Here is a 26,983-nt window from a genome sequence, read left to right on the forward strand (position 1 = left end):
GCTACCTAAAGATAAAAGGGGTTAATCAACTAGCACTCCCTGCACTGCTCATAAGCTGTGTCTTTTGGCTGAATGGGACATAACTAAATTCCTATGTTCACCACAATGTATGCACCTACTAGCACTCGTTCCTAGCAGAGTTTTGGTGGGGAAAAGTGCATTAAGCACACCTGAAATTTGCACCAGTTCTTTCAGGAGTTAGAGAATGGTGAATGGACTGGTTCTTATATAAGGCCTTTCTGCTCTACCTGAAAGCACACGCCCATTCATACAAGCACTTTGTGATACAGTTAAGTGCTTTCTATTTAACATTCATGCTAATGGTGGTGTCAGAGACCATGGCATGCAGACTGGACTGAACCACCAACCTTTTGATCAGCTGATAACCTGCTCTACCTCCTGAGCCGCAACTGTTCCTGTACAGAAGAACTGCAAGAAATGGGCAAAGAATATAGGTAAGGACAGTGGCCAAAGTTTGTTTTAAGTCGACACTCTTCAGTAGTTTTTAAATGGGTTAGCTGTGAGATGCTCCAATAGTTTAGGCTCATGTTCTTTCCTTACAAAGTCAGCAGTAAAGGTTCTGACCATGATGGAATATTCCAATACACTATAGAAGGCTTTGCCTAAAGAAATGAGCTGCTTAGCTTGCTTTGAGTGGGATGGTCAGACACTTTCACCCCTAGAAAAGCAGTAAAAGATGATAAGTGTCCTCGGCTGTTGCCCAGGAAAAGGTTTTGCTCCAACAAGAATTAAGGTAAAATGTTTTGGCTTGGTCTGAAGCATTATAGTCACTGATCAAGCAGTAGGGAATGCTGAGTGGTAAGTTTCTGGATCATAGGAATTGCATGTGGAGATAGCAGAGGAGCAGGCACTGACTGAGTGAGGAAACATGCTTAGTTTGGGTACGGACCCTCTGCGCTGTGACTCTCTGAATCCTTGCAATTAGAGTCTTTTCAAAACACAATAATACTTGGGGGAAAAAATTAAATATTTGAAAGACACAGCTGATATTTTCGCCCTCATTGGGGTATTAAATGAACCAACAAAGACTGCTGGTGAGTGTGTAATCAGTGAAAGGCCTGTTCTAAAGTACACTGTACTTCAAACTTTGAAGCACATTTAACTTGTCTCTGAAGTGCTGATATGAATGATTGTGTTCTGTACGCGCAATCTTGTCTGTGTGATTGCATTTGAGTAAGACTGTAAGATCCTGCTATATTCTATAGTCTTCCAGCCTTGTTAATCAGTCATGCTTTAAAAAGCCTTTCATAATCTCAGCGAGAGTTAAATATTTGAGCAGAAGTTTTACTTTGTTCTTTTAGATTAACCTTATTGAGCAGAGAGGCTCATGAATGGATCGGCACCTATGGATCTTACTGGGGGTTTTTTCCCTGCAGGTAAATTTCCTGCACATTCTGCAGTAATCCTCACAAAGGAAAATTAGGCCCTTGAGTGAACCTCGTCTTGTAGGCTTAGTAATAAAAGTAAGAGGTTAATGCAGAAATGTAACACCACAGTTTTAACTCAGGATTTAAACGGGGTTACTAAGGAGGGAATTTATTAATTCATTTGATATTTTTGGGATTTTTTTAGAGTTCGAGAGCGAAGAACACTTGGGTACATGAGGACAGGATTTTTGAGATTCCTGTCATTATATATTATTCTGTGTTTGCAAACACCTAAACATTTGTATTAATAAGAATGTAGTAAGTTCTTCACTGCAAATAATATAATGTATACTAACCAAGGTCTGCTTTCCATGTGTGAATTCAATGCACATTTTTCATTTATTACTAATTATTTTTTCTTGTCTTTGTTTTTCCACAAGTGAGGCCAGTGTTCTTTTCTCCACTACCCCCCACCCCACACACACCCCACACACAAACACACACATGAATCTACAACTGACCTCTGAACTTCATGGTTAAGGTCATGGTTAAGGAAAGTGCCCACCTACACCCTCTAGTGGTTGCATCTTTACAGACTTTTTGCAAAAAATATGGGAAATTGTAGAACCTATAGGTTTACTCAAATTATTTAATTAATTAATTTATTTTTTCTCTTGGTCTACTGATGCAACTAGATTGTGGCTCTCCATCTGAGCTTTATAAACAATCTTTATTTCTCTTCCACCTTTAATTGGAGATCCAGATTATATACATATAAACAAAGGTTTATGCTATATTAGCCTTCATCTATTACCAAACACAGCAACAGGAGCACCCTTTAAAACAGATGTTTCCCTGGAGACTAACAACTTGTGCTCATAAACGTACGCAACCATCGGGTGTCAGTGTTGTACAATAAAAAAAATCTCGGTAGTCCCTTAAACTCTTGTCTCTTTAACAATTAAAACAAGAAAAGGACACCTAAATAACAATTGCACAATCAATGTGTTACATAAATGACATTTTAAATAATCAGTCAGGTAAATTATGTTTCCTGAAGTTGTGCGATTTATGTTAAATGCAGGCTGGGTGCTATATATGCATTAAATTTAAAACAAAACTAAAAAAAAGCAAAAAAGTAAAGGATTTCAAATTCTGAGTTAAAAACTGAACCATTCAGCCAACAAACTTTTAAACATGGCTAACAAAGAGATGAATCATAGACTGATTTTGAATAGAATAGAGCTGCATATTGCAGTTTTGGATCGAAAGGTTTGATTATCTGTGTTCCAGACTCATTAGTTCAGTTTGCAGAAGACCTTAATTCACATGTTACTGGAAGAGAATCACACTGTGTCATGGAGCGCACTCATGAGATTACTGTAATCCCATTTAATGTACTACATTACTTCCTAAAACTGCCGAGTGAACAAAACAAAACCGTGGTGAGTGAAAGCGAGAGGACACGGCCTTGAAGAGGTGAGAACAAAAAAGGGGAACCATATGTGGGAGGAATGTGAGCGCCATCACAATGTTAAAAGTATTGAACCTCTAATGCAGAAGAACCAAAGACCATTTGTTCTTCTGTTCTCCCTTTATGACCACCCGTTTTTGACAGAGATGCTGAAATAGGCCAAAGATGCAAACTGATGAATCAGCCCCCCTAGAGATATGCAATTATAATCTGGCCTCCATATTCAAGCAGATTCTTTCACTTTCTCCTTGAGGCTGACATCTGACACGGCCGTGATAGCACACATACCTTTCAGTTGCCCTGCATGCTGTATGCTGATATTTGACACCTGGACAAACTTACACATACTTAATGGGTGGATTAGTTCCAAACGTTGCGTGAGTAAAATGTTTAGAAGATAAATTATAAACTTAATGAGCAAATCCGTCAGATCAGAGGCTCCTAATAGCAAAAATGTACACCAGTTCCAGAAAGCCATTAGTCAGGCTCTAATTGGATGTAAACAGCAATTGATATCTGCTGATATTATGCTTTTTTTTCCCTTTTCCTTATTATAACTTCAAGTTTAGGCAACCGAGAATGCCAGTGACTCACAGCTCAAAGATGACACATCTCTCCTCTTCATAACCACATGGACTGTTTCACAACACGGCTATTTTCATAAAGCTTTCATTTCCAGGCGGGGATGGATGAATGGTGAGCTTTTTCAGGAGATGCAGATGGGCGCTACCGCCTGCTGAGGTGGAAGGAAAACTCGACAGACAAGCGTTGACGATATTGTTCTACTTTCACTGAAGGCACGTATCTGTGAGGTCAAATGTTTCACGAGTGTCTGTGATACCACTGCAGCTCTGGAGTGAATCTGCTACTTCATATGGGTAATATAGGGACTAAACAACTAAGGAGGCATATATGTTGTAAAGCAGTCCCACCGCCTGCCTTGTGCCTTCAGTCTTACTCCAACACATTCAGCATGAATCCAGCACTTATTTTTGACACTAAGGTCCGCCAGCAGTGTCCTGTTTCGTGTTTGATGTAAATTAATGCGTGCCCCTTGGTCATCCTCAACAGACTCCTTTCATGACCACACCTTAAAAATACCGCCTTAAAAACCAACCTATTAGACTGATTTATGTAGAAGAATTACATGAAAATGTAAAATTGCTGATCATTGGCAAACTGATGTGCCTTAAAGTGAGTTTTTCATCACTTTAGCTCACCAGCAAGGGTCAGCAGGGCACGCTGCAAAAATAAATAAATAAATAAATAAATAAAAACACAGGTGATGTAAAGAACCAGAACCACTATGTGCTGAATGCATGATACACCAGCCATTTCACTTTGGCATTACTCTGCCACTGTCTCAATGTGAAGCTGATTTCTAACGGATCTGGAGCACTGTGAAGGAGTTAGAGCTGCATGCTCTTCTTCTTTTCATGTTTCTAATTTAATGGCCATGCCTGCAAGATTTACACAAACACTGAGGGTTCCCAGTGCAAACTGTTAGCACATTTAAAAAAATAAATAAATAAAAAACGAGTCTACATTGGTTAAAGCTTTGACTGCTTTGGTGCTTTTAGCTGAATGTCTATACAAACACTTTTACAGTCACACACTTGCCACATTACATAGCAGCAGGGGGGCACTTCTCAAAATAAAATGTGACCCAACACATTTACCAGAAGGGTCTGTGAGGTAATAAAACGTCTCCTTTTTTGGAGGGTGGGGTGATAAGCTCCTGAACCCCAGAACTACACCCCACAGCTGGGCTGCTCTGCAGAGTTTCAGTCGCACGGTGTGAGGAGGAGGGGTGGGTGAATCTGCAGGACTCTGCTCACCACGCCTCGGTACGGTGAGTTTGTCAGCCATATTGACTACCTCTTCTCCGGTCGTGGGAGACTGGCGGAGGAGTCTCCCTCCAATGAAGCCTGTATCACTATAGCTACACTCTCAGTGCGCACCGTGTCCGGGAACGTGAAACGGTCTATTTTTAATCGCTGTGGATATATAAAGTACTGCTGCCTGCTGGAGGGGGTGACAGTTGGGACACATCCTCGAGCGCAGCTAGGCGTTAGAGGTGAGTTTGACCGTCTTCATCTCTGCCTGTCGTCCTTCTTTTCCTTTAAGCCGTCCAAATGAGAAGGGATTTATTTTCTTCTCTGGGCTGCAGAGCGGCAGCTGTGTCTTTATTTGAACACTCTGGGCCGCTGACGAGCGGCACAACTTATTTTCTAGCGCACTTTGACTGGCAGGTTAAAGGCGGCGTGCCCCCGGTTTGGCTTCACCTCAGTTTCTAACCGGCTTCGTGCACGTTTTAGGACGGGAGGACGGGTGAGTAAGCCCGTGTCGTTTTCTTCTGAAGGGCTGAGTGTCAGTCGGTGTTAGGCAACAGAAGAGGGTAGTCATGGCAATTAGTTGTCATGTCTACTTCGAGATTCAAGCGGAATATATATGTGAGCTTTCACGAGCTCCTCTGAGCGCTTCGATAATGATTTCAACAGCTACCCGGGAGAGCTTGAACGTGCCCGCCTTTGCTGTTGAAATTCAGGCGAGGTCCTGTTCATGTGCTGGAAGGGACTGATGCTCTGGTGGGGAAGAGAAAAAAAAAAAAAAGCTCGCAGCGGAAACAATGTTTCGTGCGCCGTTTGCAACTTTTGTGGTGCTGACAACGCGCCTTTCTTTCTGTAACAATGTCGAAAACAGCCGCTGCTGAAACACGATTAGCACATCGTTCACACTGAACTGTTAGCAGGTGCAGATACGGCATTCGGGGACTCGTGTGTTGCGGTCACCGCACTTTAAGATACTTGCGGTCGATTTAAATTCCGCTTTTTTTTTTTAGCGCTGCCTCCAAGATTATACAGGCGATACTGTAACGTAAAAACAAATAACAACTTCGATTTAAGTCTGACTTCTTTTGTTTATCAGCAAGATGAGGATATGTTAACGTTGGCAACCTTGGCCTTAGTTTATCATTTTCAAGTTTAGGCGCTAAGCTTGAAGCACGCGGACCAGTATGGCTTTTGCACATAAATAACGGTTTTCAATTCAGTCACAGTAGCGCGCGCACACACACACACATGCAGGACGCTAGCGGTCCATCTGGCACAAACAGATGCTCTGTCGGCGTCAGGCAAATTACGAGCTGCTGATAGGCACAGCGAGTGAATTTATTGGCCATTATTCCCATCGCTCAAATTCTCCTGTTGCTCTCGAGCCCGCCCACTCGTGGGACCGAATTACAACTCATTTGAGAAGGAGGCTCTCCGCACCATGACATCAGATACCCTTGACTGCTGGTTTTAGATTTCTCTCGGCTGCGCTATTTTTTATTTTTTTTTTGTAACCTGTTGAATAATCCCACGGCACAAGGCCACAAAAAGAGAATGCTAATGCTTGTCCTGAACACACGTCCATATAGCTGTTAATTCCTGAGAAATGTTGCTGTAAGACCACTTAAATACAGAAGAAGAAAGCTTTACAGCAGAAGTTATTAATGAAGGCTTGAAAGTACATGCTTACTCATTGGCTAATTAAAGAGATTTGTCATTAAGATTAAACTTCGTATTTGTAAATAAACCCTCACTGTATCAAAAATGGTAACCGTGAGATAAATGTAAAGACACTAAAATAGCAATAACAGCAGTATCCCTCCGCTATTTTAAGAAAGAGAATAGGCCCTGGTTTTCTTTATTCTTAAAAAATGTAAACCAACTTGCACCAACCAAAAGAATGTTCATAATAAGACAATTTGCCAGCTGGAAGAATTTAGACAGAGTATTCACACACCAGCTGTCAATGTGAAACTCCTCTACTATGTTATGGCTATGGCTGTGTTCGTACTGAGTGCAGTTTCCCCTTATCAGCCTTGTTAATGAAAATTTAGACTTTTATGGTGTTTTGTTGCTATTTCCATTCTATCGTAGTCTATGTAAGCACTTTAAAAGTTTAGAGACAGTATTTACATTGTTTGTTTACATTTCTTCTGTTAATTATAGATGCCTGTCAAGTCTAGTTACATCTAAAACAAAGGAGAAATGTGCCAGAAACATCTATTATTGTCATTCGGTGCATTGTGAAGGTGCATTCATGCATGGGTAACAAGTTTAAATGGTCAGAGTTGAACCAGGAACATGCTTTGCATTGCAGCTGGAATTTAAGTTTAACACTAAGCAACAAAAGTAATGGTGAATCTTTAACTGTTCAAGTGGAAAAGAGATCAAAAATATAAAACACAGTGAGTTATTACTGTTGTTCTACTTTTTTCACAAACATAAGGCTGACAGCTTGCAACATCTTAAGTAATATGCCAGAAATATGCCTTTCTGTCTCATGTATGTTGGTGTAATTTGTCACATCAGTTGTTACGTTGGAGCATATGTAGTAGTATCAGCTGGGAACAGGGAGCCAATACTTTAGCTCCAGAGGCCTGTCGCAGACTGATGCTATCTAGTTTCTCTCATTTCTCCCTTATTTATTGTGCCTCAATATCATGTCCTCTCTTTCACTTTCTTTGCCTTTATCTGCTCTGTTTCCTGCACACTTTAAAGCTGGTTTAAGTAACTCAGTGCGTGAAGAATTCTGACACAGAGGTTACGGTTTTGGAGGGACAACAAATGCAAACGTCCTTCATGCACCTCTGTAAATAAAACGAGCTGGTTTCAAATTCAGCCATAGTCATTACACATGCATCTGGAGCTAGTCTTTGTTTTTGGCTGATTAGCGTGGTCTTCTGCGGTTGGCTGTCGAGATTCAGCATTATACTCCATACCGTCCCCCAATCCTACCCATTCTCTGCCTCCCATTTCCTCCAACTGAGAGGGGGGAAAAAAAGTCAGCATGTAAGTTTGGAGCGCTTGGAGGTGATTCCAAAAAAGCTGCTGTTTGTGCCATAAATTTTATTATATTTTAGAAACTCGTGAAAATTCACACCTTTTCAGTGGCTTGAAAGGAGTTTGTGTTAGCTCAGTTAGTTTCAGAGGTCACACCTGGGACAAGCCATTTGCGTTTTATCACAAAGTCTCCCCTCCTGACATTCACAGAGGGGTCAATTGGCTCTTTGGTGGTTTAAGTAAAGCTTTGTTTTCTAAGCAGTTGGTGCCGATTCCTGCTGTTGTAACAGCTGCTCAAAGTTATGAGTGTGTCAGCCCTGGCACTTAACAGCAGGACATTTTGTGGCTTCTGCAAACACACATGTAATGACAGAGATTTACCGTTGCAAGTATTTCACAGCAACAGTCGCCCTTTGTTTTTTTTTTTTTGTTTAAGCTATCACTATGTAAATTAACAGAATAAAGGAAACCGGTGATGTTGTCAAGAACTGTTGAAAATAACTGAACGAGATCCAGCTCCACATTTCTGAATGGGGTTTCATTACCTCCCCCCACCACCACTTATTTTATTTTATTGCCATTTTTAAATGGCAGAGAAAGTCAGAACAGTATTTCCCAATATGAATCACAGCCCAACTTAACATGATTAAATGGCAAAGGAGGGACAAGTAACAGAGGTCTGTAAAGGCGACTGGAAAATCTATAAAAGTCTGTAAATTTTTTTTGATATTAAGTTAGGGCTGTGCGATCTGACCAAAATCTCATATCCCGATATAAGAATTCTATCGTCCGATAACGATATAAATCACAAAAATGTAACATTTTCTGTAAATTCTGTGAATCTCGGGCAGCTCGACTTGCGTGAAGTGTTTCCAGCTGGAGTCGAGTGTTTTAACCGATGCATGAAACTATACATTTTTAGACATAAGTTGTAACGGCCGCCGTTTTCTTTGTGAGTATTTATTACACGGCGTGCTGCGGGGAAAAGCCTGTTCTAACGTTTGAGTCTAAGGTTTATTTTTTAGCACCTGGCGGCTCTTTTTTACTTCTCATCCGTAAATAATCTGCTCTTTCACGTGATTCAGTTTATTTTGAAAAGTCTCAACAGGATCTTGAGCTTTATTGTGAAAGGTTTATGTGGAACATAAACAAGCGGACACGCGATGCTGTTACCGTCGTTGTTGCTAACACAACGCATAAAAACAGGCGCTTGTCCGTCCGTAGTGTGGTTATATTAAATATAAGAGAAAGAGAGAACTTTAAGAAATTAATATAGCCACTACAGTGACCATCAAAACGATGAAAAAATATTGCCGTAAACAGTTTATTTTGCGACACCACGAAACAAACGATAGCGTAAAATGAAACGATAGACGTTTTTATATCGTCATCCGATATATATCGTTATATCAAACAGCCCTATTAACAGTGTTGATATCAACTGGGAAAACGAGAGAGATGAAAGAAAGCAATGTTCACATTGAGAGAGGTTTCTTTTTGCATGAATGGGGACCTGAAAGCTATATCTTTTTTTAAGTGACCCTGTGGTTTCACTAAATATATTACATCACTTTTTTCTACGCCTGTCTACACAGTGCAGACCTGTGTGCTGTGGGTTTTTTCTTTTTTTGATCGACTGGCTTTATACTGTTTCACAGAACACAGACGTAAAACCACTTCAACTCTCTTAGCATTCAGTGTCTTCACCTATCTGCTGGCTGCAGGTATATGGGTCAAGTGAAGCTTTGAATTCTTACTGTCTCTCTCTCTCTCTCTCTCTCTAGGGCTGAACGATATATCGCATTTGCGATAATATCGCGACATGATCAAGTGCAATTTTCTAACCGCAAAGGCTGCGATTATACTCTGGACATGTCCAAATTCATGGGCTGCATCCTCCTGAGGCCGCATTTGTAGACCGATTACGTCACAGCGACGCGCCGAAGGCTGTCCAAATTACTACCATATCCCAGAATTCATAGCGCGGCCCAGCCAAACTCCAGTTTCCAGCAATGGCGGCCGCTACTAAGTTTTAAAATTACTCATACTAATCTTTCTGGGTCACAAAATAAACTTTTAACATATTTTCAGGCGAGAAAGTAGCTGTGTAAACATCAAATATCTGCTCGGTTTATCAAGATATCCCATATTTGCAAAAGTGCTTCGACGTTTTCAGAGGCGTCTGCTACCCACCAGCTCGACAGCTAGCCGGGAGCTCGAGGGTTACTGATGCGGCCGAGAACGGCACAACTCCCGGCACATCATTTTCAGATCACCGCGGAGTTTCGCTGCTCGGGTTAAACGTAATATATAAGTCACTTAGACAACCTAAAAATGTTATTGTTGGGCTTTTTTCAGTGTTTTGTTTGTTCGTGAGTAAATCGGTTTGGCTGAGATTAAAGTTATTAGATTAGATAAAATAAAACTTTATTAATCCCCCGGGTGGGTTCCTCCTTGGTTTTCACACAGCTGACTAAACGTCAAACAGAAAACTTATTAAACAGAAGTATGAGACAGTCGAGAATTTACACCAGTGTCTGGTTATATTTTAGATAGCAAGAAGCAGACGGCCGAGTTTATTAAACTCCACCGAGACAGCGGTGACGCTAATCAGAACTAGCCGCTAGACCGTCCAATTGCACGCCGTTTGTGTGTGTGTTTATACAATTGCTATTATGTTTGCACTTTATGTGTAATGTTACTGACTGCAGAGATCAGTAAGATGTGTGTATTTTTTATTTATTAGTTTTATTTATTTAATATTATTTTTTAATTGAATGACTGTCTAGTAGTTCACAGATGTCGAAAAACTGAGTGTGGTAAAGCCACTGATTTTTTTATGTATATTTCTGCAATCTGCACATTGTACTGACTTTCATTTTAATGTTTACACCAGGGTTCCTTGTCAGCACTTTATGCTCAGATGTTTGTAAGCTAAAAATAAACTATTGTGTATGTTCAAATATACTGTTGTGATTGAAGAAGTTAAATAAAAATGTCAGTCATCAATTCATGCATCACCTCATGTCATCATAACAGAGGTCTGTCTTCCAGGAAAGAACAGTTTAAAATTAATGTAATATAGTATTGGCCATACTATATGATGTATTGCTTGTCTTTGTTTAATAATACAGAAGACAAAGACCTTAAAAAATAATCGCATATCGCATCGCAATCGCAATATTGGGGCAAAAAATCGCAATTAGATTATTTTCCATAATCGTTCAGCCTCTCTCTCCTCTTCTCTCTCTCCTCTCTCTCTCTCTCTCTCTCTCATCTCTCTCTCTCTCTCTCTCTCTCTCTCTCTCTCTCTCTCTCTCTCTCTCTCTCTCTTTCTTCTCCCTCGCCCTCTCTCGACTCTCTCGATGTGAAATAGAAAGACACAGAGCAAGCAGAAGGTGTTACAAGGTTGGAAGAAAATTGCACAAGGTGACTCAGCTGATAAACTCATCCCAGGCTTTAGATTTTGCAGTCTACCTGCTTTAAATTTAAGTTTTCCAGCCAAGGGACTTATGCTGATAATGGTTCAGTTTCTTCTGGTTCAGTCTAGCTGTTATTAAATTGTGGATGAAGTTATTTTAGATCTATGAGACACTTTCTCATCTTTCCTAAGTACAGCTGAAAATAGTTTCAACAATGAATTTGTTGCATTGATTGTAATAGGGCTTCCAGTGAAAACGCTGTTAAGGCCAGCAGGAGCGATGGAACTGTCTGAGTTATTTATGCATTTGTGGTGCTGATACTGATATCTGTTTTTAGGGTGCTTAAAAAAATCCAACCTCAATACAAATTGGTCAGTATTTATATATCAGTGCTTCCCACAAGTAGAGCTCTGTTGGATCTGGTTTGCACTGTATGTTAACAGCTGTCAGAGTTTGTTTGGTAGATAATTAATCTCACTGTTATTTAGAAAGTTCAGTTGCTGCTAGCCTGCTATCACCTGTACTTTCTTTCTTGTGATTTCCATAGCTCTCTAGTTAAGTGGCTGTTCTGGTGTTAGTTTGTGCATATACACTACTTGCATATAGATAATTCATAGGTCCAATAAATATATAATTTCAGCATATCTGGTATGCTTAAGAACCAATATTGGAAGTAAGTAACATTTATTAAGAGCTTTACACAAAAAAAGTAAAATTAAAATCATTAAGTGCCATAATAGCCAATAAAAAGATAAAATAAGACACAATTAAGAAAAAGATTTCTAAAAGACAAACAAATTAATAATAATAATGATGATGATAATAATAATAATAATCCAATAAAATCAACACAAAGCCTGTTTTATTAAAAGTTTTTACTGCTTTTTAAAAGCACCCACAGAGTCAACTAGACGTAGTTGTGGCGGTAGACTCTTCCATTGCCTCGGTCCTACAGACTTAAAGGCTCATTCTCCCCAGTCTTTAGTTGTGTACAGCAAACAACTAACAGATTCTGAACCCGTGAAGATGGTGAGGAGCAGTGTATATAATCTGGACCTTGGCCGTGTCTTATTTCGTATGTTATTACAAGGATTTTAAAATGAATCGTAAACCTGTTGGGAGCCAGTGTAAAGAGTATGAATGCTAGTGATGTGGACTTGCTTTCTAGAAGATGTTACTAGCCTGGCCGCAGCATTTTGTATTGCTTGGAAGTGTGAAAGTAAAACTTTGTCCAAGCTGGTAAGCAGGCCATTACAGTAATCTAAATGAAAAAACAAAAACGATAAACATTATTTTCCATTTCAACTAAGGAGAACATAAGTCACAGTTTAGAAATGTTCTTTAAATGAAAGAAACAGGAATCAAGACAAAGATTTTATATGCAAGTCGAACCCCAAAGAAGAATCAAATATTACACTAAGATTCTGAATGCTGGACTTAGCCGTTGAACAAAAAACATACGAGTCTGACTCATTTTAGGTTATAGTTCACAAGGAGCTATAATTATGGTCTCAGCATTGTTGGTGTTCAAAGCAAGGTAATTGCTAGCGAGCTTATACTAATCTGGGTTAAATAAGATGGACTAGGGTGGATAAAGCTGAATGTTTTTGGCAAAGAAATGATACGAAACGTAATTAAAAGATTTTAGATATCCACATAATGACTGCGAGCTACACTAGTTTCCTCTGACTCCACCCTGCCTAACCATAGTTCACACCATCTTTCAGTTCCTATCCCAAAAGTGGTAGAGATATATCCCGGACAGGCAAGTGTACTCAGTTACATGTCCTACAGATAGTGCAGTATTGTAGATAATGGAGATCAACATTCTCTTCTGGAGAAATTATGAAATGACACAATTTCTTAATTACAAAAGATTTTTATCAGCACAAACTGGAAACCCTGATGTATCTTTGATGGGCAAATATCAGCTGATATCGGGAAACCAATGTACACTACCAGTCAAAAGTTTGGACACACCTTCTTATATAATGATTTTCCTTTATTTTATTTACATTGTAGATTCTCACTGAAGGCATCAAAACTATGAATGAACACGTACGGAATTATGTAGTAAACAAAAAAAGAGTGAAACAACTCAAAACATGTTTTATAATTTAGATTATTCAAAATAGCCACCCTTTGCTTTGATCACTGCTTTGCACATTTTTGGCATTCTCTTGATGACCTTCATGAGGTCGTCACCTGAAATAGTTTTCAACCCTCTTGAAGGAGTTCGCAGGGATGCTGAGCACTGGTTGGACTTTTTGCCTTCACTCTGCGGTCCATCTCATCCCAAACCATCTTGACTGGGTTTAGGTCAGGTGACTGTGGAGGTCAGGATATCTGGTGCAGAAATCCATCACTCTCCTTCTTGATCAAATAACCCTTGCACAGCCTGGAGGTGTGTTTGACATCTTTGTCCTGTTGAAAAATAAATGTTGGTCCAACTAAATGCAAACTGGATGGGATTTCATGTCGCTGCTGGATGCTGGGGTAGCCATGCTGGCTCCATGTGATATCAATTGTGAATAAATCCCCAACAGTGTCACCAGTAATGCACCCTCACCATTACACCTCCTCCTCCATGCTTCACGGTGACTATCTAAAAGACACGGTGGGTCGAACCAAAAATCTCAAATTTGGACTCATCAGACCAAAGATTTTCATCAGATGTCCATTCCTTGGGTCTTTTGGTCCAAACAAACTCTTCTGATTGTTGCTTTTCCTTAGTAGTGGTTTCTTAGCAGCTATCTGACCATACAGTAAAGGTCTGATTCATACCAGTCTCCTCTGAACAGTTGATGTAGAGATGCTACTGGAACTCTGTGTGACATTTATCTGGGCTCTACTCTGAGGTGCTGGGAACTTGTGTTTTCTGAGTCTGGTGACTCGGATGGATTTATCCTCAGCAGCAGAGGTGACTCTTGGTCGTCCTTTCTTGGGGCGATCCTCATGTGAGCCAGTTTCGCCATAGTATTTGATGGTTTTTGCGACTGCACTTGGGGACACATTCAACGTTTTAGCAATTGTCTGGACGGACTGACCTTCAGTTCTTAAAGTCATGATGGACTGCTGTGTCTCTTTACTTATGAAATCTAAAATTTGTCAAACAGGGTTGTCAGCTGTGTACAAACCTGACTTCTGCACAATGCAATTGATGATCCCAACCCCATTAAGAAGGCAAGAAATTCCGCAAATAAACTCTGACATGGCACACCTGTGAAGTGAAACCATTTCAGGCGACTACATCATGAAGCTCACTGAGAGCACATTCAGAGTTTACAGTGCTGTCATCATGGCAAAGGGTGGCTACTTTCAGGAATCTAAAATATAAGACAGAGTGATTTATCAGTTTTTTCTTTGCTGCATAATTCCATATATCTTTCTTCATATATTTGATGTCTTCGGTATGTATCTACAATGTAGAAAGTAGTAAAAATAAAGAAAAACCATTAAATGGGAAGGTGTGTCCAAACGTTTGAGTGGCAGTGTATCTGTGAGCCTCAGTTAGCCACACAGTCTTAGTGACTGACCAGCAAACCCACACATTGACCTCCTGTGACTAAAGATAAAATGTATATTTCCTGACCAGCTGGCGATTGATTGATTGATTGATTGATTGAATTTTATTTTATTTTGATGTTTTCAATGTTGAAATCTGTTGCAAAGATGGTGTCACTAGCAGACTTGTGCGGTCACTCCGTTTGTATCGATGATACCAACTTACAACTTACATGCAGACCATATCATCATCATTTGCTCTCTGACCTTTAATGAAACTTGAAAATGTGCAACGCAAACTGGAAATGGAACATTTGCCTTCAAAGTAAAAGTTGCAGTGGTAAGGCGCAACTTTTACTTTAAAGCTGGTAAGCAGATACAATTACCAGCTAGTTTCCATTTGGGATTTTGTGATACCGGGGGTCACCGACCTGTCTATAGGCCTGCGTAATTGGGGTTTTAGGAGTCAATGTCAATGCTATCAATCACTTGCCAAACGTGGAATACTGAATTTTTCTTCAGGACTGAAAATGCCAGATTTTCACTTGGTGGCTTCTAGCATTGTGACTGAGCCTTTGTACGGGATGCTCTTTCAGTCTATTTACCTGCTAGAAGATGACCTCACTCAGCAGTATTGTGTGATAGAAACCTGAAACTGGTCCTGTCGGAATAGAGCTTTTTTGTGATATGAAACTTTTGGCTTGGGGGTGCGTTCAGTTGCTGTCACAACTGTCAGTAATAGTATTGTCTTAGTTGATGTGGTCAAACTACAGCTGCTGCTACTGCTGACAGTACAATCAATCTTTAGTAGTCTTAAATATGTTCCTGCCCTCTGAAGGTGCCAGTGTTTCAAACAGTAATATTAGTTTTGCTCACTCTTCTTCTAGAGTAATGATTTAAAACATGATTCTGTCCTACATCTTTCTATTTTAACTAGTACTATTTCAAGCGGTAGTCTAGAGGTCACTCGTATTACAATCTTGGCTTAGTTGAGATGCTTCTGCACCTGAAGAAAGAAGCTCATCTGGCTTCCAAAGCTCTCTTTGAACGAAAATGTATTCCGAGCCAGGTAGACCTTTAGGATTTGGGCCTCATAAGACGCTGATGTGATTATGGAAGGCTTGACTGAGACTGAGCAGTGCATTGATTTGCAGGTCATGTTGTACAGTTTTCTGACACATCAAAGGGACTTTTTAAAAGTGAGAATTTGTAAATTTACAATGCTCTCAGATGTGACTATAAAATTTTCAGTTTGCCTCAAGACTATTCAAATATGTAGAAATCCTTCTGCCAGCCTTCTAATAGGATGGAAATATGTAGGGCAGTTATTGACCACATTAAATGGATCTGCAGTGACGTCTGTAAAGTATTTAACTGAGGTTAGTTAGCAGTTCAATGTAGTTGTCCAAGTTAATTATTCTTTAAATAATTTTTACTGTTTTCTGTTCAATAGCCTAATCCTTTAAATGTGATTATTGTAAAGAATGTTTTATACTCACTAATAGTTAGACAAACAAAGCATAGCGGAGGCTGACTGCACTGATAAGTCAATTTGAGAACACACACTTTGAAACCAATTTCTTTTAGATCTAAACACCATCTTTATGACATACTGAATGTTTTATTTGTCCCAGTTTACAAACCAAACCTAGTTTCCATCATTATTTCAAAAATAAAAACAAAATGAAGAATTCTTCCATAATTCTTCTTGGATGGCTTCTTGTGGTCATATTAATGAGTGTAAACCTTTCCAGTAACTCTGAGATATTTAGAGAACCAAAATCTTTCACTTTGTTTTTCTTGTCAGACCGAGCCTAAGCCTGTGTCTGAGCCTGGTTTAATGCTATGTGCTGACACTTGTGGAAGGTCTATTTCTAGCCCCACACATCACAAAGATCTGGCACCTACGGGACACCTACTAACTGCTCTCCTTACATTCTAATCATTTTAGGTAACAAGATGTACTAGATAAACCCACACTGTCCAGAGAACATAACATTTCTCAGTAAGCAAGTTATGATTTGTCATAGAGATCATGCAAAGGGCTTTGTAAACCCCCACCACCACCACCCGTTTTGTCCCCACTTACTGGTTTGTTTCTGTTTCTTCTTTCTTTCCCTGATTTTCTCTATAACTAACCACTGTGCTCTACCTACTCTATGGTTCTCATTTGTTTTTTATGCTGAATTTAGGACTGCTCCTCTGTTACAGCTTCATCTGAACACTGAGGAATTCTGCTGTAGTCAAAGGATCTCAGTAACATCTGTGTGTGTACAGTATGGTTGTTTGCTAAGTGTTGCTAGTTTAGTTTGTCCCTTTTTCATAACGTACTTGCACTAAAACATGAAGTTAATAGTGGTTCAGTGATTTTTGTGACGTAATCTTATATCAAATGGCCAGTTTGTCCTGTTTTGACAGTGTGACCATGTCAGCAGTGTTCTGTTTGGAAAGGTTTGCATTTCCCCTTATTCCTTATTAACCTGCAGCAACCGATAAATCTGTTTTGTCAGGGCTATTTTCAGTCAGCGCACACATGGTTTAGAAAGAGATGTACGTAAAGGATTATTGAAGAGGCCTAATCCCACCTTTACAGGTAATATAACAGTTCAGTCACACAGTTATATTGTGTGACTGACTGCGGTGTAATGAAACATCACATAGTCAGACACACAAAGTAAATATGTTACAATAAAGAATTGTAACATCAGATTAAACAGTAACAGATTGTTTGATAGACTGTTAGACAACTATGTGCTATATAGTTGTCCAGATAATAGTTCAAATCAATATATAGGTCGTTAGGAAACTCCAGTGAAGACTGATCTGTACACAAGGTCTAAGTTTTAAAGTGGGGAAAAATAAATATGTGCAGTAGTGCATGCAGCACCGTAGCAGCAGAGATGGTAGTGAACTGACTACAGCTCGTTCGTCTGCAACGAAGTTTCCTAACCAGTAGGAATTCAGAGGAACACGGCAGTGTGGAAGGTAGCACTGATGCCTTACAGCAAGAAGGTTCTGGGTTTGAATCCAGAATTCAGTCTGGGCCTTTCTGTTGATACAGCCGTGCAGCACGTTACACTTAACTGATGACAGGATTTCTCATTCGGCAGCTTCCTCATAGCTCTCACACATCCTTGCTAAGAGGAGTTTACATGCCTGAGCATAATGAAAAGCACCTTGCGTACATCCAGGAAACTCACTTCAGTTGCTGACTTTTAGAGAGCAAAAAAATTCTTGAGTTGGAGAAAACCCCGTAGGAACAAGGAGCACATGCACACCCCACACAGAAAGGCCACCCTCAGAAGCCTGGGTATCTGAACCCAGAACTCTGTTGCTGCAAGGTGGCAGTACTAGACCCGTGTATTGGTCGGGCTCTAGCATTGAGTGTGTGTCAGCAGTGTTTTTGTAGCCGCAGTATTAAAAATGACTAGGTATGTACATTTATAGTGAGGAGATGTGAATTCAGTTAGTTTATGTATGCACAGTGTGACTAAAATGTGGGAGGTTTATCTGTTACAGCAGATGCTGTGAAATCATCCATCCATCCGTTTATCCATCGTCTTCCACCTATCTAATTCAGGGTCGTGGGGGAGCTGGAGTCTATCCCAGCTGTCACAGGGCTGTGAAGTGTATATTAGAAAAATTACCACGTAAGGAAGTGGTTGGTATAGTGAAAGGAAACGCAGTGCAAACTGTTGTCAGCATGAACCCAATCAGCAGATCCTTTGTTTTTATCTTTCTGTTTTCTAATCATAGCACTGTTCTGTCTTCAGCACAAATGTATAATTGTATTATAAGAGAACCAAGAAATATAGAAGAAACACACTACAGCAGAGCCCTGGGGCTACGTCTACCGTATGTTGTTTTTTTCTCTTATGTTTTGACATTTGCTTTCATTGTTGCTTTGTGTCTCAGGCGCTGGTGCCCCGGAGTGAGGCAGGAAGACGGAGGACGACTTCTTTCTGTTTCATCAGCAGCAGGGGACAGGAGAGCGGAGAAAGATGCCCAAACCGGTTAGTACCTACATCAGGAATGAATGGTTCACTTACTAGAGTCATGTCATAGTTACTCCCTGTATTGCTATTCTTAAGTCCTGCAAGGTTTTCCCAATCATCAGATTGCAGGGTTTTGGGGGAGTTGTTGCATCGATTTAGGTTTGTATCTTTTTTTTTTTTTTTTTAATTCTGTGCTATGGGCAAAGCAAGGATCTAATTGCTCATGTCAGCAGCATGTAAGGTTCCTGAAGGTTTGGATTTGCATTTTGCAAATGATTATAAAAGAAATTAATGACTTGAGGATGTTAGAAGATGGCAGCCCATTCAGTTAGCTCTAAATTTGCCCAGCTAATGCATTTGCTGGACAATGGGTTTGTCTGGGTTGTTTCACACTTATGCACACTTCTGATTTCTGGGGCTAGAATAAAGACAATGCAAAATTTAGGTTTCCTGTATATGTGAACAACCTTGAAGTTTCAGGGGCTTTCACACATAAACACCAATTAGTTTGTTTGTTTTTATCACAGTGAGTCAATTTGTCTCTTACAAATATAACATTCAAGAAGATATTAACCACACAACCTGAGGATCATCATTTTATGTACAGTATCTGCTGAGCTCTTGGTTGTTCCTCCATTGAATACTCAGGCTAAAGCTTCTGTCAGAGAAAAATGGTTGGCTGTAAGCTCAGGATGGGTTTTGGGTTCTGGTTGGAAAACCGAAACCATTGTTCTTTTCCTTCTCCTCAAGTGTAGCTGGAGGCAGTAGTACTGGTGACATGAATTACATGAGTCTAGACTTTCTTTTCAGCTCTACTAGTCAGAAGTAATGCTTTGTAGGACAACACAGAGTTTTGGGATAACACACACGCATGCACAGAGGCACAACAGTCGTCCACTTTGTGGGATTGTCCTGTCTGTTGAGGGGGAAAAACCCCACAAAGAGGGCTTTCTCTGCTCTATTTTTAAACTGAAGGACACTGGGAGCTTTCATTTTGCTGTGACACAAACGTGTAGAGGCTGAGATTGCACTGCCGCTTAAATAACAGGATTATATTTTGATGGCTGTGATGTATTTTCTGTCTATTACTTTAATATTACTTTAGAAACGCAATGTAAACTCCTCAGCATGATATAAACAAAATTAAAGGCGGTGGTTATGAAGAAATATAGAATTTTATTCCAGATTTAAATACTAACAGAACCAGATGTTTAGTAAAAGTCAATTGTGGTTTTCCAGCCTTAGTTTGGTGAACCAGCTCAATGCATCGCTATAAACCTCAAGCAAATAATAATAATGGGTTCAAAGCAGATTACAGATGGAGCAGATAGTGATCATTAAAAACTAAAGCTAGGGCAGGAAGCTGGACGTTACGGGGCTTTTATGATCCTGCTGCACGTACACGCTGGCTGCTTACACGGTTTTCTTGAGCCAGAGAGCGACAGGACTGAACCCTTGGCCCATCAATCTCGGTAATGGGGAATTAGGCCAGACACAATTCCTGGAAAGAGGAGATTGTGGGGGAGAAGCAGCAAGAGGATGGGAGGTGAAGCATGAGACACAAGGTAATAGAATAGAAAGATGAAGAGATGCAAAATGATGAAACGGCTCATAAGAAAAAGGATAAAAATGACAGAAGAGCAGAAGACGATAAAATGTTCCTGTCCATAAAGATGCCTTCGGAGGGTTTGTGATATGAAATAATTTGGGGTAGTGTTACAGGCTTTTACAACAAATTTGAATACTTACGTAAAGAGGTTAGCTCTGCGAAACAATCAGAGATGGTGCTGAGCCAGATCAGATGGGAATTGCTGGAGAAATTGTGTGGTGGGAGGATGGAGACAGCGCTATGGACAGATAGATGGGGGGGAGGGGTGCAGGAGTGAAGGAGAAATTTGTAATGAAAGTGCAGATTATTGAAATTGACCATCGGAAGTGAAAACAAAGGGATAAAAGAGGATTTGGGAGAGGACTGAGTGATGGGCACTTTGTTCACCTCCAGTCTAGAAAAACGACACCCAAGCTACCCTTGAGGGGAACTCCCACTCTGGTTACATTACAATGCACTTTGACATTAAGCCTAGCGGTTGAATAGTAAACACATCAGCCCTTTCACTGCTTCATTTATGCATTCTGGTTTCCTGAAAATGCTTAAATGTCACTTTGGATTACAAGCTAAAGCTGAGTTCCCCCTGAAGGCATACCTATAACCATTGAGCACATAAGCTAGCCTGACTCCTTCAGCTCCAAGCTAATAAGCAACAAAAGAAGAAACTGTAGACAGGAAAAACGCATCAACAATTGAGGTGACCCGAAAGGTCTGCAAAGAATTTGTCTTGTTGGGGCACAAAGAAAGACCCTCAAAAGGCAAGACAGGCTATAAGCTAGCTAGCCCCAGGAAAGCCATTAAAAAGTGAGTTTGCACTAGATCGTAATCCTCCCTTAAGCAGTGTTTTAATGGCAAGTACACACCCCTAACCCAACATGGACGACCCCTGCTACTGACTGCTTCCTTCCTTCTTCTTTCATGTAGGTCAAAGGGGGTTGTACAAAACGAGTCTGTGTTAGGAAGCAGCCCAGAAATTGATTGCTGTAAAAACAGAGGGTGAATTCTTCAAAAACAGTGAAATGAAATTGAAATGAAATTTTCTTTTTTCTTTCCTCACATTTTCACATGTTGTACTGTGACTGAGAATTTTATATTCCCTCATCAGATAACCTTGATAATGAAACACAATACCACACCCTACCTTCACAATAATCTTGAGCTTGGATTTGGTTGGCTCTTGACTATAAGGACACTTGAACTAAAGTAGGGCTGCCACAAATGATTATTTTGATAGGTGACTAGTCACCGATTATTTTTTCAATTGGTCGACTAATCAGATCATGCATCCATTGAACGTCAAACGTACAGCTTATTGCACCAGCAGCATCTGCTCTTATATAACTATCATTAGCTTACAGCTTTAAGTGTTTAAGGTATGTGCTAACTAAAAATAAAGACAAGATGATAGTTTATTAAATTTTAATGAAATTTGCAGATTGTTTCGGTGAAGTTTAATAAACTCCTTGCTATCTAAAATATAACAGGACACCGGAGTATATTCTCGAGCATCTCACACTTCTGATAATCAGCTGTCTGCTTGACGTTTATTCAGCTGTGTAAAAACTATAACTTTAACTCAGGAACAAATAAAATACTGAAAAAAGCCAAACAATAACATTTTTAAGTTATCTAAGTGACTTATATATATTTAACCTGAGTAGCGAAAGACGGCGGTGGGTTTGAAAACGATTTGCCGGGAGTCCGGTGTTCTCACGGCTCTAGTGACCTAGCCCCCGGCTAGCTATCGAGCTAGTGGGTAACAGACGTCTCCGAAAACGTCGGAGCGCTTTTGAAAATATGTGGTGTCCTGATAAACTGAGCCGATATTTGAGGTTTACACAGCTACATTCTCGCCTGAAAATATGTTAAACGTTTATTTTGTGACCCAGAAAGAATAATAAGAGTAATATTAAAACTAACTAGCTGCCGCCATTGTTGGAAACTGAGCTGGGCCGCGCTATGAATTCTGGGACACAGCTTCTTCGGGGTTTAACGGCAGCTGGCATCCTTGTACATGCAGTGCTGCCATCTTCTGTTTCAGTCCGTTATTACACTCTTAAATCCTACTACTTATTCCTGCGTCTTTTGTGATCTTACAAAGCTTCAAACGATGCGTCGACTATTAAATTAGTTGTCGACGATTTTGATAGTCGACGTAATTGTGACTAGTCGACTAATCGTGGCAGCCCTAGACTAAAGCAACATCTGAGATCAAGCTGAATGTAACCTGTTCAAATCCCAAGAACTTTTATGCAGCTTTTAACAGAACTTGACAAACTTCTTATGTTCTGTAAAATCACTTTTCTGGTGATTGCCTAATGCTAAAACTCAGAAACTAAATGTTCTACCTTTAGAGACATTAATCTTTGGCCGCCAATGCCAACTTCTATTTCTTGCAGTACATATAACCATCAGGAGTCTAGACAATGATGTAAGCTTGATTTGTTGGTGGTAGGGCTGTTTGATATAACGATATATATCAGATGACGATATAAAAACGTCTATGTTTCATTTTACGCTATCGTTTGTTTCGTGGTGTCGCAAAATAAACTGTTTACGGCAATATTTTTTCATCGTTTTGATGGTCACTGTAGTGGCTATATTAATTTCTTAAAGTTCTCTCTTTCTCTTATATTTAATATAACCACACTACAGACGGACAAGCGCCTGTTTTTATGCGTTGTGGTTAGCAACAACGACGGTAACAGCATCGCGTGTCCGCTTGTTTATGTTCCACATAAACCTTTCACAATAAAGCTCAAGATCCTGTTGAGACTTTTCAAAATAAACTGAATCACGTGAAAGAGCAGATTATTTACGGATGAGAAGTAAAAAAGAGCCGCCAGGTGCTAAAAAATAAACCTTAGACTCAAACGTTAGAACAGGCTTTTCCCCGCAGCACGCCGTGTAATAAATACTCACAAAGAAAACGGCGCCGTTACAACTTATGTCTAAAAATGTTCGTTTTTTGGTCATATCGCACAGCCCTAGTTGGTGGAGGCTTGCAGTCCCATGGCAGTAAATCAGTTAAAAAATGTCTACCCTTAATATACTGTGTGCATGTGTCATTATTTATGACACATGTTTGATTGTGTGCTGCCCACTTAAAATTAAAAAATGAATTAAAGGGAAAAGACTCCCTTTCGAGGTTGCCGGGTTTAGGTCTTGATCAGTTAGACTGTAGCCACTTTGACATTTCAGATGTTGGGAGCCTGGCTTGACTGTGATGTGCGTATCATGTATCATTACAGTCGACATGTTTGTTTTACCCATCCTCATCTGCCGGGTCAAAGCCTAAAGTTTAGCTGCTCACAGAGGCCACACGCAAAGCCAGCGTTTGTAGAGAGACTCACTTCTCTCTACTCATTTCACTTGATGATCATTGTAATGAAAATATTTGAAGTTTTAGCGACATGTGTGCCTGGGAGAATGCAGAATGTGTTGTTTACTTGTTTGCTGTGTGTATGTGTGTTTGTAGGAATGAGCAGGCATCAGGCCTTTTAATCTAGGGTGTGAGATGCAGCGGGGGATCGTACATTATTGATTTATTGCGGCGTTTTGCACATGTTGCCCCTCCTGGCGTTGGTGTCCCTGAGGGCCAGGGGCTTGTAGAGAGGGGGCAGTGAGCCCTCGCTGGAGACTATAAATATTTTACACAGCCATTTTCATTTATATAATGGGAATTATCAAGTCACTAAATCTAATTAGAGGGAGGGTGTGAAGATCAGCACTACTTCCACCTCCTCTCCCCACCCTACATTCAGTCACTGTTTCAATGCATTTACCAGCTATATTTTCAAAATTTGTAGATAAAACATTAACATTTTAATTGTAAACTTTTATTCACTGTGATCTACAACTTACTGATTTGGAGAAATAATCGTATGATGTGATTTTAACCATCCAAACGATTCAGTTGTATTTCAATGGAAGCTTGGTGTGGTGTAAAAACGGCAAGGTTCCATTCAGCAGTTTTATGTATGGACCTCTCTAATGTTGCTGGGACTGAATGGGAGGAAATCTCTGCAACCAGTTTCCAGAATCTGGAAAATCATTCGACAAAGCTGGATGCCATCATACTGATGGTCATCATTAGTGATGCACTGATATACAGTATCTGTATCGGCCAATACTGACGATGCTGACTGACACCAGTGGCAGGTAGTTTGTGTCACATTTATTGTGGGCTGGCAAAAAGTAAAAAAAAATTCTCAAAATTGATGCATATAATGGTTTCAAATAACTTTCAGCTCATCCACAGACTGATGAGCTAACACTGTGGCGAGATGTATATCTATTTGCAATTCACAAGAATTACTATTACAATAGTAATACAATAATACTACTATAGTATTGATCAGAAATCCATCAAACTTACTTTACAGTAAATTCTCACTGCCTCTCCACTGATTAGTACTCAGATCTAACACTTTCGAAAACACATTCTCAATATTGATACATTTATTTATACATAAAATAATAAAGAACTTCATGATATAAGTGAAATACATTAGCTGGGGCCTTCCAATCCCCATTTTGTTACCATTAGTAATATAGTTAACGCTCACTTTCACATGGTTTTGAACAATGCTAATTTGTCCCAGCTGTGACTGTTAGTGAGCCTCCTTCTCAGGGGTTAGTTTGTGCCGTACAGCCAACCAAATGAAGCTTACTGTAGGGCCAACGGCCACAAGGCGTGGCAAGAGTTTCTTACATTAAGGAATAATTTCCAAGTAAAAATTTGATGACTGGAGGCACGCGGGCTAGTTTATAGCCTCTAAACATCCTTTTACAGACTATATATAAGTAAAATTTGCAGTGGGTGATATTTCCTGCTCACAGTGGTTATGGAAAAAAAAATACTTCCGGGGAATCTGGCGTCTAGCGATTTAATTGGACATGGGTTGGGGGCGGGGGTGCGCTTTCAAGCGATACCGCAGTGCATTCAATAAGGTAATTTTCTACTTTGAGGGGATTATCTTTGTCCATCGGGATTGTGAGGCTAATGGAGATAGGCACAATCTCTTGCCTCATCAGGAAAGTGTAAATCTAATGAAATTACTAAGTGTGGGCCTATGCATTGCTTATTTTTTAACCTATACAGGTAGAATAGGAATAGATTGCTTGGCTGTCTGTCAGTATTTTTGCAAGTGTCAGACCGGCACAGCACTACAAGTCTAAGGAAATGATATTGTTGAGCTAACCGTTAAAAAACTGTTAACCCATGGAACGCAGGTTTTAAGTAGGACTTACGAGACTACAAGTAAATTAGCCTTCTTTGTGAAAACACATTGGACAAGCTGTCAATCTAATTAGCCACCTGACCCTAATCTGGCCGCCAACGATATTAATTACATTACATAAACTGGGTTTAGGCACAGGAGGTAATGAGAAAAAATATATGGTATGACACCTAGTCAGAAACGCAATATAAGGTGTAGATGGAAAAAATTTGGTATGTGGGTCAGATCACCCAAAAAAATTTGGATAGTTATGGTTGATTCTCACTCGGGGTACGTACGCACAACAATGAGTAACCTCTAAAGGAGGGGATACACATTTAGTAATGATATTGTATGTCTAAATATGTATTATACGGTGAATCGATTTGAGGGAGAAGGAAGAAATCCACCTTTTGCATCGTTGGTCTCGGGGGCTGGTGCTGGACCCCGGGATTTTCCAGGGTGCCTCTCCTCCCGAGCGACTGGGTATTAGGAAAGTAAGTATTCTCAAGATTTCGGTGCTAAACCTGCCTTCACTTTTTTATTCTTGCTTGGATGTATTGTTTTTTCTCTGCATAACTGCAGGCAAAGCGAGATCTTCCATGCTATCCTCTCCCACTTAAGACCACATCAGCCCTCCTTACTGTGTAATTTCCCTGCGCTGATGTATGGATTTTTACTGTGAATCCATAATACCGGACTTTGAGAGCGAAAATACAAACAGCCATTTGAACAAACCCGAAGCAAAACACACTAGTCATTAATGTGCTGAATGAAAAGAGGTGTGGAAGAACAATGGGTCTAGGAAAGCAAAACGATGAATGGAAAACGGGTGAGGCAGAGGTGAGGAGATGAAGCTTGACAGAGGGCAGGTGTTAGATGAGATAAATGGAAAGATCATGCATGATGATGAAGTGCTGAAGGTGGCAGCATAGCCCCCGGTTGCCTTTAAAGCCTCTGTTAACCAGCTTAGCTACCAACAGCTTTTAATTATGGCTGTCTGAGAGTGTTCCTCCCTCACACACACTAACAGTCAACAGGTGGGCTGTATTGCGTGGGCAGCCTGAGCCTGTACACACTAGCCTACTATTTAGCTGTCACTACTTGTTATGAATAACATGCAGGGACTGGAGGATGCTGGTAAACACTGGAGCTACAGGCACACGGGATCCATTTCTCCAGAGTCTCCTTAGATGGAATCTTATTACAAAAACTGATCTAGTATATAGTGTTTCGGCTCATCTGCAGTGCAAATAAATATTTCTGCTCTCTGTAGCTCCACTCAACTTTATGGATCTTTCTCTTCATGGCTGTTTTCACACATGCCCTGCAGACCTTTACTTTTCTATATAATATAATAATATAATAATATAATATTCAACATTATGCACTACATACTGTACATTAATGCCGCTGTTTTGCACATGTCTCAACCAACTCTGTATATTTTTTATATATTTTATTTTATTGTTTACTCTATTTAATTTGTAAAATATGCACGCGCACACACACACACACACACACACACACAAAATCT

At 40.0% G+C, this 26,983-nt stretch overlaps 1 protein-coding gene across 4 annotated transcripts in view; it reads left to right on the plus strand.

Annotated features, from left to right (window-relative positions):
• Positions 1-4,596: 4,596 nt before the first annotated feature.
• The window catches only part of LOC102308311 (radixin), a 48,335-nt gene continuing 25,948 nt past the window's right edge, over positions 4,597-26,983 (plus strand). The window contains exons 1-2 of one of the 4 annotated variants that reach the window (XM_014336886.2): positions 4,597-4,714; positions 18,536-18,633. In XM_014336886.2, the coding sequence (XP_014192372.1) occupies positions 18,622-18,633 (12 nt within the window). In that variant the 5' untranslated portion in view covers positions 4,597-4,714; positions 18,536-18,621. The other 3 variants (XM_014336888.2, XM_005932546.2, XM_014336887.2) reach the window with 3 other exon arrangements.

Source organism: Haplochromis burtoni, unplaced genomic scaffold (assembly GCF_018398535.1).
Source record: "Haplochromis burtoni strain Fernald_Lab_line unplaced genomic scaffold, NCSU_Asbu1 Contig_154, whole genome shotgun sequence".
Lineage (NCBI taxonomy): Eukaryota > Metazoa > Chordata > Actinopteri > Cichliformes > Cichlidae > Haplochromis > Haplochromis burtoni.